The sequence below is a fragment of the Varanus komodoensis genome, unplaced genomic scaffold, assembly GCF_004798865.1.
Source record: "Varanus komodoensis strain SLA01 unplaced genomic scaffold, ASM479886v1 scaffold78, whole genome shotgun sequence".
Classification (NCBI taxonomy): Eukaryota; Metazoa; Chordata; class Lepidosauria; order Squamata; family Varanidae; genus Varanus; species Varanus komodoensis.
Genome location: NW_025336455.1, coordinates 97,856 through 112,878, shown reverse-complemented (window position 1 = coordinate 112,878; position 15,023 = coordinate 97,856). Strand labels below are relative to the sequence as shown.

Below are 15,023 nucleotides of genomic sequence, written 5' to 3'. Positions count from 1 at the left end.
ACCCGTTTCCTTCAAGAGCTAAGGCACAATTCCTTCTTTGATTCCTGTTTCATAGACTTCACAGTCGCCTTCCCGTGTGCTTGAGGGAGAGGTTCAGGAGACGACCTCAGTGCGCATTCGGGCAGAAACATGTCCAAAAGATCTCGGCACAGGCTGGTCAGGCATTGCAGGACAATCTTCTGTCCCCTCATGCACTGGCCTGTGCCCTCACTCCCTGGCCACCAGAGCCAGGGAGGGCAGGGAAGTGGCACCCCCTGGCTGCTACTTGAGCAGTGGCAGGAGGGGAAACCACAGCTGGTCATCCCTGAGGAGTCCCTGTAGAATCAAGCAGCCTTGAACACCCCACGCCCCATCTATGTGTTCATGCTCCTCCTCCTCCTCCTCCTCCTCCTCCTCATCTTATTCATATTTTCTCTAGGACCACATTTGTGTAACATCCTACAACACACACACACACACACACGTTTATAACTCCTAGTTTCTAAGCTCAAAGAATCCAGTGAGTTGGGAAAAGTCAGTCTGCTGTGGAATCTGTGGGTCAAATTTGTGGAAATCCATTGTGGATTTGCACAGCATCCATCGGCACACGACACCTGCAGTGGCTGTTGTGAGTCCCAAACCACAGCATCCCGGACCAGGTGGCCTGTGTCTGGCCCTGCAGAGGAGGAGGGTCTGACTGAGCGAAGTATTACCTAAAGTTGGAACCAGCTGTGACAGGCCTGAGATGTGAGCTTCCCGCTGCCAAAATGAACAGTCCATCTCCCCCCTCAATCCATCAAATGTGCCATTTATCTTAGGGAAGGGAAACAGTCTTCAAAGACGATGGGGATGCATCGGGATTTGTGAGTAGATGGGATGCAGAGTTTCTGCAAAGGGTTTTGTTTCTGTGCTTTATTAATTCCTGCATGTATTTTGGTAGAGCTTTATCTCTGATTTTCTGCTTTTAACTGCCATCTATGATTTATTATTTCTATTAATCATTTAATTTCTCTACTATTCCTTTGCCAAGACTCTCTGGGTAGTTTGCAACAAGGTGTAAAACAAAACAAATGCAATGCAGCTAACCTAAAACAACACTGTTAAAGGACTTGAAATTAATTTTAAATAGCTTTAAAATACGATACAATTACAATAAAGAACAACCCATGAAGAATCAGTCTGCCTCAGGCCACTGGGTAACCAGGAAGAACTTTAAAGTCCTCCAGATCGAAGGCTGTCTTCACCTGGCACGGAAAAGATGGTCATTTGGGTGCCAGGCAGCCCACAGTAGGGAGGCTGTGCCAAAGATGGGGGCCACCACAGAAGCCCCCCCCCACTCCTTGCCACTCTCAAAGCTCTCAAAGGGTTGGCACTTGGAGGAAGGCCCCAGAGGCTGAGCATAGGAGTCTAGTGATATGAGAGGAACAATGGGCAGTCGGGTTTGAATTTCCCCTGCCAATGGGATCGCTCATTGTGTTGTTTCTTGTTGCCTGTATATTCACCTTTGGTTCAGAAGAACAATTAAATCTTCTGGACCACAAGGCTCTACAAGCAGGGTCCACAAAACCAGAAAGGACCAGCTTGATATCTAAGAAGCGGCTGCATGCAATGATTTCAATATGGAGACACATCTGATCACATGATTCTACAACTGCATTCTTGAGCTGCAGAAGAGCTTTGGTGGAAATTAGATGCAGGAAGGACTTCAAAAGTGTGATCTGAGCATCCTTGGTGAAGCAGGAAGTTCAGTTTCAGTACCTCACATGGAAACCCATTCACAGACCACCGCAAATCATGTGCCAGAAAGGGGTATCACATTTCTTTTTGGAATTACGGATGTATGAACAACACGTTTTAATTATTTTTAACCAGAACCGATCCAGTTTTCACCTCCCAGAACTGAATACAGACCCAAACAAAGATCCAAATCTACAGCCAACATCTATACATTTTCAAGCTTTGATTGGTGAAAGAAGCAATATGAGTTTGAAAAAGGCAGAGCTTTCAAAAATGCACATGAAAGGATGTGTACATTGGAAAAATGACACAAACATGCTTTGGTCAGTGGGCAGAAATGTAGGCATTTTAAAAACAAACACAACTGATGTGTACATTTGGAGAAAGTGAGGGAAAGACCCAAACAAACAAACAAACAAACAAACAAACAAACACAAAGCTTGAAATCTGATGCGGGCAAGAGTCAGGAAGAGCTCCGAGGTGGAATTCAAGGATGGTCAACATGCTCAAGTTTTGCTGAACTGCACAGGCTTAACTGGAACAGCTTCCTCGACTAGGTTAGTCTCCCATCAAGGCCGACCCTCCTCCTCCTCCTGACACTCATTCTGGGTGTAGAACTCTGCATTCAGTTCTCGCATCAGTGTGGCTTCACAACAGAGACCCACCCTGGTCCCTTCTGGCTGAGTCACCAGTGGACCTTCTGGGCTTCTCGCCTGGGGGAACCTCAAGCGTTTCTCAAGACCTATTTCCTTGTGACAGCCTGAAGTATCTATCTCACAGCTAAGGACAGCCGAATCCCATAAGAGTGGGTGGACTCCTTTGCCAGCCGGGCTTAGCTACTCAAGGACAAAAGCCGCTCCTACGAATGCAATGGGATTGAAGGTGTTAGGAAGGGCTCGCTGCTTCTACTGGCCCTCCCTAAAGATGGCCTTGCATGTAATCCCCAGCTAAGGAAATTACTTTAACGGTCATCCAAGGTGATCCGCCGGCTCAGAAGCAGGGGAGGGTGTCCGCTGAACCCTGCGCAAGGCCAAAGGCACGCGTCTGAAAGGAAGAATCGCAATCCTCTTGCAGCGCCTTACGAACTCATTCACGGTGGCCTTCGCTGCCACGCAATGGAGCCCAGCTGGAGGACACAATGTGCACAGGAGAAGACACGCTGCATCCACTTCAGTGCAATCCCAGCTACTGTCTCCCCCAAGGTAGAGATGCATGAAAATTCCATTTCTGTTCCTTCCAAATCAGGCCTTCCTGCATTTGCAGCCACAATGCAATCACATTTTATAGACAAAGCTCATCCATTCCAGAGCTTGCAATCTTTGGACTTGAGAGAAATAGGCACTTTAAACATGTGCGTTTTGGTACAATGCACCTTCTCGTGCTTCATTCAGCTCGGGTTGCAGTACACCTTTGGGTGTGCAATTTGAAGTGTGCCCAAAGGCACACTGTGCCATTTGAGGTGGGGTGAGGAGGGAAACTAGAGTGTGCAATCAGAAATGGGGGGATCTAGGCGATTGCCTCGAGAGGAAATGCTTCTGTGGCAGAAAAATCACATGTCCCTAGCACTCGGACCACCATATATTTTGAGGGGGGGCGGGGGGCAGAGGAAGGCCTCATCCACAGCTGGGCACATATGAATCTCGTTCTTTCAGCACACAATGGAATTACATGTGTTTACGGCTGTTCGAGAATTTCACCCTGCTTTTGCTAATGCGTAGCACTGAGCTTTAGCATCTGTGCAAACCTGAGAAGCAGAAAAGGAAAAATAAATTATCTGCAAGGCTGGGGGATTTGTGTGACTTGGTGACCCACTATGGAATCCACGGGAAAGATTCAGGGAAGTCGGAACTCCTGTGACTCCATTGCAAATTTCTTCAATATCTTTTTTTTTTTTCCGATTTATATCCTGCCTTTTTCCTACAAAGGGCTCAAGGCAGCTTACATCATTCTCCTCCTCCATCTTCTCCCCACAACAACAACCCTGTGCGGTAGGTTGGGCTGAGAGTCTGTGACTCGCCCAAAGTCACCCAGTTGGCTCCATGGCTGAGCGGGGACTAGAACCCAGATTGCCTGAGTCCCAGTCCCATGCTCTTAACACTAACCACCCAAGGCTCTTATTTATTTATTTATTTATTTATTAGATTTCCATCCCACCTTTTTCTTTTTTAAAGAACTCAGAGTGGCTGACATTGTTGTCCTCTTCCTGCTCTCCATCTCCTCCCCACAACAACAACCCTGCGAGGTAGGTTGGGCTGAGAGTCTGTGACTGGCCCAAAGTCACCCAGTTGGCTCCATGGCTGAGCAGGGACTAGAACCCAGATCGTCTGAGTCCCAGTCCCACGCTCTTCGCCACTCCCCCACTGTGGCTCTCTATGCATATTGTGCCAGCAGATGTGGCTTAGTCCAGGACGGGAAATCCTCACACCTGCGAGGATTATGTTCTATCAGGACTACGAGTCAGGGACTGCTTGAGAATGATGGGTGTTGTCCACAGTCATCCAGTGGTTCTGGCCACCCCACATTTCTCACATCCACAGCTCTCACAACTGTCTGTTCACTCTCATACTGATATGCACCACTCCCCATCCAAGCATCCATCCATGCATCCATCCGTTGCCCTCTGATTTGGGGCTGTGTTCCCATACTCTGCTCTGGGGGAAAAGTCCTTCACAGTGGCACAGAGGAGGGTTGTTCCCCGTGCCGACTGTAGACACGGGGGCTCACATGGCAAAACAACTCTTCTTTGGGCCCCATGGCTGCTGAGAACTGGTTTTCTGTGCTGGCTGGGGGTGAAATAAGTTTTTTCCCATCTTCTGCAAGCACAGACACCAGATTTGGCAGGATGAAGGATGAGAAGCTCCCAAGACTGCAGGAAACCCTTTGACTGGTGCATTTGGACCCCAGACCAAAGGATCCTCAGCCATTTGTTGGACTGTGGCTGCAGTTAGTTTGCAAAGATCAGTTTGTGATCTTCACAAAAGAGTTTGCCTAAAAATACATCTATACATTTCTCCTAATATAGATATTTTGTTTGTTCCCAGCCTTCATATTTTACTTAAGATAATACCATTTTCTTTGATATTGTGCCAGGTTCCCTCATTCAGTGCAAAATCCCCCAATATAATATGTATTTGTCTGCACCTCAGATATTTATACTTTTGTGCACAGGTTTCTGCAAACTCCATTGCAAAATTAGGGAAGATGTGGAGCTGGCACTGGATGTCAATATTCTTGTGTTGCAGCTCATATGTGGGTTTGGGAGTTCACAATAAAATCAGAACCAAATTTCTTACCCATAACTAATATTTAAAATCATAATATTAGGATTGCAGATTTATAAAAAAGATTCCAGTACCTAGTACAATGAACCCCATATAATATGTAAGGGGATGGGTGAAATTTGTTTGGTTCTCATTTTAATAGAAACTGACTAATATGCAAAGCAAAACACAGTGGTCTGTTCAGTTGAAATAGTTCTCTAAATTTTACAATGCAGTTGTCTGTTCAGAAGATGCTTTGAAAATTATATGCATTATGAAAAACTCTATTCAAAACTATGTACTTTAGGGAAGGTCATACAAAAAGTCAAATGGCCCCAGGTTTCTGAGCATAAGAATATAGACACGGAAACACATCCAAAGGTTTGTGCAGGCTTTAAAGAACCATGTACAAAGTAATGCAGAAATGGGAGACAATGAACATGGGCTTGAAATAAGTGAATGTTAGAGAAAATGACAGACTTCCCAACTTCCCCTTTAAAAATATAAAGGCTGCTCTCTTCTTTCATGATGCTGCATTAACTAGGTTGATGATTCAGAATACCTCTTTGCTGAGAGGCTTTTAAACTAGGATTACATGAGGTAAGACTTAAAGCAAATAATTTGAAGTCCTTTGAGTCAATAAACCTAAGCAACAGTAAACAGAGAATCTCTCTGGAGAGAAAACCAAGACAAGAGCTGCTCTGCACATTACATAACAAAATGTGATTGTAGAACGAAGCAGCAAAATTCAGATGTGTAACACTTCTAATTGCAGGTGTGAGTGAGCATTTCCTTAATGCTTTCCCAAATTTAGAGCAAAGCGAAGTGAAGCAAAAATGGCTCCCCCAACCCAATGAGTCTAACACTTCTGGGAAAAAATTAGATGGAGCGGCAGTTTCGAATCTAGGAGATGCATCTCAAGATCTTTGCCTGTTCAACCACCGTCTCTTTCTTTGTGAACTTTAGAGGCTCCCCACTTCCAAATAGAAGGTGCAAATCTTCAGAGGCAGAGAATTATTTGAGGGCAACATATGGGGAACATTATTGACGGGAGGCATGCACAAGTAAGAGGCATGTCATGTTATGGAAGCCCGGAGACCCACGAGGAGAAAGATGGACATGTTTTTTGGAATGTGTGCATGGACTGATACAGAATTAGCATGCGTGTCATCATCTTTCTCATTTCTAGACCAGCCCGTTGCAGGAGCTTTCTGGGTCATTTACAGCCATTGCTGAGGCTTGGTATAAGGATATCTTCACTTGCACTGAAGGCTTCAACAACACAACCAATACATGACTATTTGGGTGTGACATCCATTGGTTCAAATCACTGAGTGTAGGGTTGAAATCATAAGATGTTCACATGATGCAGCGCTAAAGGACTTAGGACCTGGCTACCTACTGCCTTCACCCGTATATACCTGCCCAACCACTAAGATCTGGGCAGGAAGACCTAAAGGAGCCATCCCTCAAAGAGGTGAGAGGGATGGCAAATAGAAGAAGGGCCTTCTTGGTGGCTGCCCCGCCACTTATGAAATGAGCTCCTCAGGGAACTTCAACTGGCACTGACATTACTTTCTTTCGGGCACCAGGCGAAAACTTTTCTCTTTTCAAGGCATTTTAACAATTAAAGTTTAACTCATTTTAATGTTTGTAATAATTTATCATCTTATGGTTGTTCCCCCAGTGGATTTATTCTAATGACCTATTTATTGTTGTTTTATGATATCTGATTTTCATTATTTGTTTTTATTAGTTTTCTTGAATGAGAATTGTGTAATTTTAAGTGTTTTAAGCCACCCAAAGACTCCACTTAGAGTACAGGGAAGCCTACATATGTCAAAACAAACAAATAAACAGATAAACAAGCCATACACATTTGTTCCCAGTGAAATTCACAGTGAATTTTGCCAGGGGAATCACCAGTGGAAAATTTGCCCATAACTGTCCACTGTGAAATTTATCTATCAGAAGCTAACGTTCTAGATTATGGGTTGGATCCAAAATTAGCCATCCTTGGCATAGAGATGGATGGTTCTAATTCACACTTCCTTGAATACAACACAGATCAGAATACCTATGTTCCTCGGGTTCCACACTTCTCAGAACATGGCAATTTTTTGCCTTTAAAACTGCAGCAATGTAGAATTAGCATACAAAAATACATTCTAAGTTCTGTGCTTTTGAAAATAATCAGAACATGATGAGGACATGGGATGGAACAGACTTGCAACCGAATACATATGAAACTGCAGAGACATAGTCCTGACTGAGTGGTACATCCGCCGTCAGGAACCTTTCCTGGGAAAACTGGTGGGACTGCTTGATACCCGTTAGCCCATTCATGGGGGTGCTTCACTCTCTCGCTACACACGGAAGGAAAAAAGTGGAATATATGCAGCTTCTGAATGCAAGGGAAAACTCTGGAGACAGATTTCTTGGGGACAAGGCCTCTTCTCACTCCACACAAAGCCCATGGCTGGTTGGCATATTTTTCTTAATGCAGATGGCATGTATTCATGTTGCTTTTTTTCTGTTACAAAAATGCCTCATTAAGCTAATTACTTAAGCATGCAAAGGAAAAGCAAGGGGTAAAAAAAGCAAATTAACATCTCCCAAACATCTGTCCTGGATGAATACTTGCTTTATTGGACAGAATCTCCTGCTGCTCTTGGGAAAGCACTGCTGGTTTCATAATTGTTCATTCTTGCATTATTTATCCACTGTGTGTATCTGGCACCCCCGAACACCACAATTCCCTGGGAAGCTGCTGCAGTGCAACTGTGAAGTTGCACGGAAGCGCAAAGTTCATTTAAGGCCAGCCCCTACAAAAGCAGGGATTTTAAGACAGAAGTTCTTGAAAAGCACCAGTGCTGAGACCAACTGCATTCTGGTTCATGTTCAGGTTTGGGAAATCTGAATTTGTCAGCTTAGAGCTGAAATGCAAAGCAGATGGATTGTTTCCCAATCCCTGTTTCTTTGGTTACTAGAGATGAATGAATTTGTCAGTTTGGGGTTTTCCCAGATTCAGTTTCCCACACTTAAGTTCTGTTCTTTTCAAACTTCTCCAGACTTAAGGTTGGTCGCTGCAACAGCTATTTATTTTGACAATGCATAAGCATGTTTTGAATATATCTCCTAATATATGTGCATTTTGCATGCAATTTGCATGTATTTTCCTAACATGCACAATTTTGTCTGTAATTTTCCATCATCATTTTCCTAATATATACTTTTTTGGTATGTAGTTTGAGACTGGAAAGCCCCATTGCAAAACTGCAGATGCAGTAATTTTGGATGATAACTGAGTTTCAGTTCTTGTCATAAGCATGAAATCTTACCTTAAAGTGAAAATGCAAATTGCACAAAGTTTTTTTCCCATCTCTAGCTGCAACTAACAGTGCTTCATTAACCCCCAAAGAGCAACTGACAATCATGCAGGCAATATTCAGCATAGTTTTCAGAGAATTGGCAATGGGTTCAAATCAGACTTTTATGAATCTAATCCTTGGCCAGCTTTTTTTTTGATGTTGTACAGATTCCACAGTCTTGTGGGCTGGGATTTTTACATTCAGAAATTGCACATAAAAGCAGTTCTATAAAAAAGAGACAGTTGCTCAAAAGCACACTAATATATGCACTGTTTTTAAAACACACGTGCGCACAAAATGTGTTGTGCACCTCTGATCTCTCTTCAGCCTAAGCAGCAGTTTCTGCTGCTTAGCAATCTTTTCTGCATGCATTTTGCTCACTGATTGTACTTTGAGCTGAAAAAACATCCAAGAACTCATGAATGTCTCCGAAAGTTCCACAAATCGTGGCAGACTTTTTTGCAAACTTTTCTGAAGGAGGAAAGGATCCAAATCTGTCAATAAGCTGCCAACGGAGAGAAAGAAGAAAAACACGGGCAGAATGGATTTCAAAGAATCCATGCATCCCTCACCGGGCTGGACTGTCTGTCGTGTCATCTCTCGTAAGGCAGCTTCCAAAGTTTTGCAGATGTTCCTCAGCTTTGGTAAAATCCAGTGAGCAATGAATTTTACTGGAAACCGCCTTGGATTGACCTGTTGTCTAACTCTCTGGGGCACAGGTAGACTATCCTAAAAGAATTGTCGTGTTTTAAAGAGGAATTCAGTAGTGAGTTCCCCTCTCCAGAAATCATGCACTCATGTCTGATTTGCAACCCCAAACACGAATATGGGCAGGGAAGAAATTCTAACAAATTCTTTTGCAACATCCCAAGTGTCCATTCATGTTCAAAAGTTTGCACATTCGTAAGAACATGCATCCAAAAATGTGCATGTGCACAAATGCATATATTTTTTAAAAAACTGTGTTTTCCCCAAACCATATGTTACACTTTGGCCTATAGAAGGCATCTTTGGTGTATTCCTTTGAAAGTGTGCAGACTTGAATGTTCAAAACGCACACTTTTCCTCTTCAAAACAGCTAAAGAGCACTCACATTCAAGAGAGGGTTTGGTGGGGAAATGGAGCATCTCGGAATGTTCAAATGTTGCTCCTTCTCCCATCCCGAGTTGAAAGCTGAATGTTGGCCTAATTCAAAGGGGCCTCTTGGCCATGTTTCTGGTTCTGCCGGAGGTGAAGCGGCTTCACCTGAAAGCCAGCAGAACAGAAGCACAGCCCGAACCTTCATGCTTGTGCTTGGAGACGGTGCCATTCAATCTTCCCTTGAAGTATTGCCTTGAGCTTCATCGGTATAAAGTTTTGATCAGTGCTGGAGGCAGAGAGTGAAGCTGAGTGAATGACAGCCCCCTTCTAACTCTGTGGAATATTTTTCCAGGGGTTCCATCACCAAGCTTTGGGGAAGACAAGGATGGAATTGGGAGGTGACCAAGGATGAGCGACAGTACAACATTCGGCTTTGCTGAGCTTCTTGAAATTCTTCACCCAAGCTTGTTTCACCTGGTTTACATTCCTGAACATGAACAGTGTTCCCCACCACCGCAACATCGTGGGAAATGCACTTTTTCCCAATGGAAAAAGACATCATTTCTCCCAAATGAAAATGAAGACGAAATATTTGTCAGAATGTAGATTTGGATGTGCACACTTGTGCTTATAAGTGCTTCAAAAGTGAACAGAAGTTCCGGAAATTGCAAAAATTCCTTGAAATTGCATTGCTGTTCATATTAGTGCTTGGTGTTGTGACATGTTCCCCTGATTTGTGGACAGGAAGAGACAAAATTCTCTTCTAACACTAACGATGGCCATGTTTCCAATGCCACCAGACATGACTTTGAAAAAGTCTTCAGTTGTTTTCAGTCACCATAACTCCCTGCTTCCTGCACTGACCCTTCCAAAACTTTGCGGATACCTTGCTCGGGAATGCCACTATCATGTGGGCAGTTTAACGCAAAATAGCCAACAGCCAGGGGAAGAGAAGAGAAGGCAAACGGAATCCCCCCTCCCTCATCCTTTCCAGCTTTGAGCAAGGCATCCTCACCCCATCCGAGACACAGGAAGCGTTTACGGATGATGCGGTTCCGCAGCCTGCCGGACACGGCCATGTAGGACTGCCAGGCTTCCGTCAGCACCCAGCAGAAGGAGGAGAGGAAGAAAAAATGCAGGAAGGCTGCCACCAAAGTGCACACCACCTGGAAAGAGAGAGCGACAGGGACACATGTGAGCCCTAAGAGGAGGCGGGCAGACTGGAGGAGAAAGAAAATGCGAACACGAGCAGCACCGGGGCCCTTCCTGGATGCTCGAGGGATGAATGACCCAACCTAAGTTGCAATCCAAGAATCTGAGGAGCACCTGTAGCCTATAGTCTCATTCTCTGGAGGCTTGGGAACAGGTTTCCGTGGGGCCTAGAGAAAGTGCCCATTTCCCGGAATCTCAAGGCATCAGTATTCCTGGAACACTCTTGGAAGGCCAACGATGCTCTGTATGCTCAGGACAAAGGGTCTACATGTTCTAAGCCAGTGTTTTTCAACCGCTGGTCTGTGGACTAGCATCAGCCCACTGGCATTTCCTGGCAGTCTGGGAAACAGCCACTGCTGTGCATGGGCACGAGAGCAGCATCCCGCCGGCCGGGACCAGCGCAGGGCTAGCTGCGCTCTCGCTGCCAATTCCCCACCTCTTCCTCAGTCAAGGGGGCTGGGGAGGGGAGAGACAGCTCAGTGGGAGCCCAGCTGGGAGACACGCCACACCTGGTCCACCCTCTGGGTGGAGACCCAAAGACCAGCCTTTTTCCTTTCTCTGTTTTCCACCAGGAAAAGAAATGCAGAGGTGGGATAGTGCTGAGTGTTTTCTCGGCCGGTCTGGGCTGGTGTATATGGGGGTCTGAGTGGGAGGGGGTGTCACTCTATTTTATGTATTAAGTAACCTTGTTTGATTTTGTATTGCTCTGCTGTTGATATTGTATTTGAATCTGTATTTGCTATGAGTAGCATATCGCATGTATATTGATTTTGTATTTGGCTATTGTAAATTTTTAATCAAGTATTCTTGAAAAGAAGCAACAGCAGATTTCGCAGTCACCTTATCTGAATTACATACTGCTCTCTAAAAACTTCAGTTGTATTCGATCACATTTAATTTCAATATTTTATTCTTTTATTAGCAGTTTTTACTTTTCAGTTTCTGGTTAGGTTAGAATATTTTCAGTTTTTGATACTATATTTAAAAATTAATGCACAAAATACTATATTATGTATAGAATGCTTTTTATTTCTGCCTCAGCGGTCCCTGAAATAATTTCCGTATTTTTGCTGGTCCCCAGCTGTAAAAAGGTTGAAAACCACTGTTGTAGACAAAAGGGCCAAGACAGTGTTCTCTGTCATTCTGCAGGTGCTCAACATGCCCCGTTCCAGCTTCAAGGACACTGCAGTTATGAAACCATGACCCCTGTTGCAGCATCTCATACAAAAACTCTGAAGCCCGGCACTGCGCGAGCATTCCCGTTACAACGAAGGTAAGGCCTGCAGCACAGAAATGTTCAGAATTCAATCTCGTGCATATCAAGACTTAATCTGCTCTGACCAAAGATTGTGGTTTATGTAGTACCCCCCATCGTAATTCTGTTTCTGGGTGTCTAATTTATCGAGGGCCCTTTTCTTCTCGGCAAAGAAGCAAGACCGCTTTTGTCCTTTGAAGCAGGCAATAATGCTCGGGCAGAGATGATTTAACAATTAGAAAAGGGCCTGCAGAGCTGGAGCTGGGAGAGAAGGTACGGCAGGGCCCCTTCCTTTGTCTAGTGTGGCCGGTGGCAAAAAAGTGCATCATTTTAAGTAGCGCTTTCATCTTCAAAGGGTTTCGCACAATGGAGAGACAGAGGCCATTCACCTGGTGCACATAAATGGAAAGCGACTGGGTGGAGGGGCGGCAGGAGGAGGGGAGGCGCGTCAACACGGGGACAAGCAGGAGTCAGAACAATGCTGGAAAGGGACAGTTGTCACCAGCAGACCCTTCCTCAGGTCTTACGGGGACACTCGTAGCCCTCCCATCGGGGGGAATTATGCGCTTCCTGTGGAGGTGGGAGCAGCGTAGAGGCAAACATCCTCTCTGACTCTTTTTGCTCAGCAAAGCAGTTAAGACGGCCCTTCTCCATTGTCTATGTGTGGTGGGGGTGGGAGGGAGGGAGGGAAAGAGGCCCTGCCAGGATGTTGTTCTTGGGGTCTCTGGCCCCCTCCCCCCTTTGCCCCCTGGAATGCCCTTCCCTTCCCTGGGGCTTCTCTTATGGGGCAGTTCTTCCCATGCCAGCTGGAATGGGGGTTATCAGAGCACAAATCTGCAGCTATGAGAAGTGAGTGTTCTTCCGACATTCCTGATGAGCTCCAAAATTCCCGCGGCCACCTAGATGCTGTCTGGGGGGTGCTGGGTTGCTCTGTAAATGATTGCTGGGATCCTGCATCAAATTTGAAGGCGAGGGGGGAGGGCAAGCAGATGGTAGGGGGTGGGAAGGGTTTCTGAGCATGCGATGGATGCCTAGGGGTGTATGGCCCTCCTCCTTTCTGCAGATGCTCATGGCACGGGTGTGATTGCTGCAGAAGGCTCTGCAATGGCCATGATGTTGCAGTGGTCAGCTTCCAGGACACAGCCCTGCTCCCTGGTGATGTGACTCAGTGAGATCTTTGAGCCTTCCCTTCCAACCTCAAGTGGGTCTAGTGTCAGTGCAGTATTCGCTTCGGGTTTCAGCCTGAACTTTGGAGGAGGCTATTATGGTGCTGAGCCTATACTGGGGAAAGGATTCAGCAGTACAGTTGGCTCCGCAAAGTCCGGAGTGGTTTCGCTGTCCCATCAACCCCAGAACCCCAAGTAGAAGCACAAAGCCAGAGGTCTCCATCTTCTCTCCTCTCTCCTGGGTCCCAGCAGCTGGGGTTCCAAGGTGCATCTCTTCTGAATACAGTGCTCCATGTAGCTATTGTGGCAAATTGCTGACTTCTCCTCTCCTCTATGAAATTATCTGAAATCCTTTAAAGTCCTCTGAACTACCGCCACCGTCATGCTTGGAACCGATTCTGTCATATTTACCTACCCAGGGAGTGAGTGCAGGTTAGGGTTCCTTAATTAAGGTCAGTTCTTGGCTCCAGGCCTGGTAGATGTAAAAAGGCGCTACAGAAGAACAGAACATTTATTAAGTGGACCGTTCTTCCCTGGATCCTTTTGGTCAACCTTGTCCTTTTCAATTTGAGAGATAAAAGCCACTCAGCCTCACAAAGGAGTCCTTTCCTTGCACAGTGCTGGGGGCAACTAACTCAAGGCAGATCCTTAAGAAGTGTCTCATCTGAAGGGTTGCCTTTTTTTTAAACTCAAAGGAAGCTTCCCAGATTCTCAAAGGTACAGACAGATAAATGTTCAAGCTCGGTCATTTAGTGGTACTCTGTAACTGGAAGCAAACGCAAGAATCTGCTGGAATATCAGAGTCCCATTTCTGCATGTAAAAAAGCAGGCTAAATTCCTACCTTATTCCGGGTCTGGGTTTGCCCAATCAGGATGAGAGCGTTGGAAGATATGATGGAGAGGCAGAAGTTGATAAGGATGACCGACCGTTCTGAGCGGATGTACCTGCAGAGGGGGAAGCAAAATGTAGAGGGAGGAGAAAGAAAACCTTAGATCTATGGTTTCCAACTTGTCAAAAGCTGGGCCAGCCTGGGGCCCCCAGCCTGCAGCATGGGACCCACTTCTGAGCATACGTGAATCCTGGAACTCGGCCTGATGGTAAGAGGAATGGATGATCTCTACTTCCACACCCTGCTAGCCTCCAGCCATGGAGCTGGTTCCAGATTTACCCCAGATCAAGAGCACCGAGTGAGCTTCCCCGCCCCTTCCTTCCCACAGTGCCCCCAGCTCCAGGAGGCTGTGCTGAATGACGCGAGCTGCAGAGTGGGGACCACTCAACAGCCTCTTCTGGGAGTGGAGCCCCTTCCTCTTGCCAAAGGCCCCTTCCTCTCCTGGATCCAGCCCTCTCTGAATGCCTCACCGAGTAGCCCCATGACTCTGAAACAAATGGCAGAGAAGCAAATCGGGTGTTGGCTGCCTGTATCCTTCTGGTCCCAATTCAAGGTGCTGGTCTTAGCCTATAAAGCCCTACATGACCTGGGGCACAATACCTCTCCCAACCCCAGTCTACCTGGGCACCACACACAACCTCTGGGACCTTCCTCCAGGTGCCAGCCCCCCGAGGGACTCAGAGGGTGGCAACTAGGGGAGGGGGCTTTTCTCTGGTGGCCCCCATCTTTGGAACAACTTCCCAGCTGCAGCCCACCTGGTGCCAAATTCGCCATCCTTTTGGTGCCAGGTTAAGAAAGCCTCTTTGAGGAGGCCTTGAAAGATCTCCCTGGCTGCCCAGGATCCTGATGGGTTTGTCTAGGTATCTTTTTCCTTTCTTCTTGAATGGGTCTTCTAATTCGACTTTATTTGAAAGTATGTTTTATGTGCTGCATTTTATTGCTTTTATAACCTGTTGTGAACTGCCTAGAGAGGTTCGGTATAGTCTGGGCTTCAAACTTTACTCTGTACCTCGGCTGAGGTCACTGAGCAGGCACACTGGGAATTTGGGGGGGAGGGGGTTGTGCATCAGTCA

The 15,023-nt window shown here is 46.0% G+C and overlaps 1 protein-coding gene across 1 annotated transcript in view; it reads right to left on the bottom strand.

Annotated features, from left to right (window-relative positions):
- ADGRB1 (adhesion G protein-coupled receptor B1) overlaps window positions 1-15,023 on the bottom strand; it is a gene marked incomplete at its 5' end in the record, with an annotated part of 159,600 nt that overhangs the window by 50,695 nt on the left and 93,882 nt on the right. Inside the window, 2 exons of the mRNA XM_044453219.1 lie at window positions 10,443-10,593; window positions 13,903-14,005. Coding sequence (XP_044309154.1) covers window positions 10,443-10,593; window positions 13,903-14,005 — 254 coding nt within the window. The remainder of the gene's footprint in view (window positions 1-10,442; window positions 10,594-13,902; window positions 14,006-15,023) is intronic.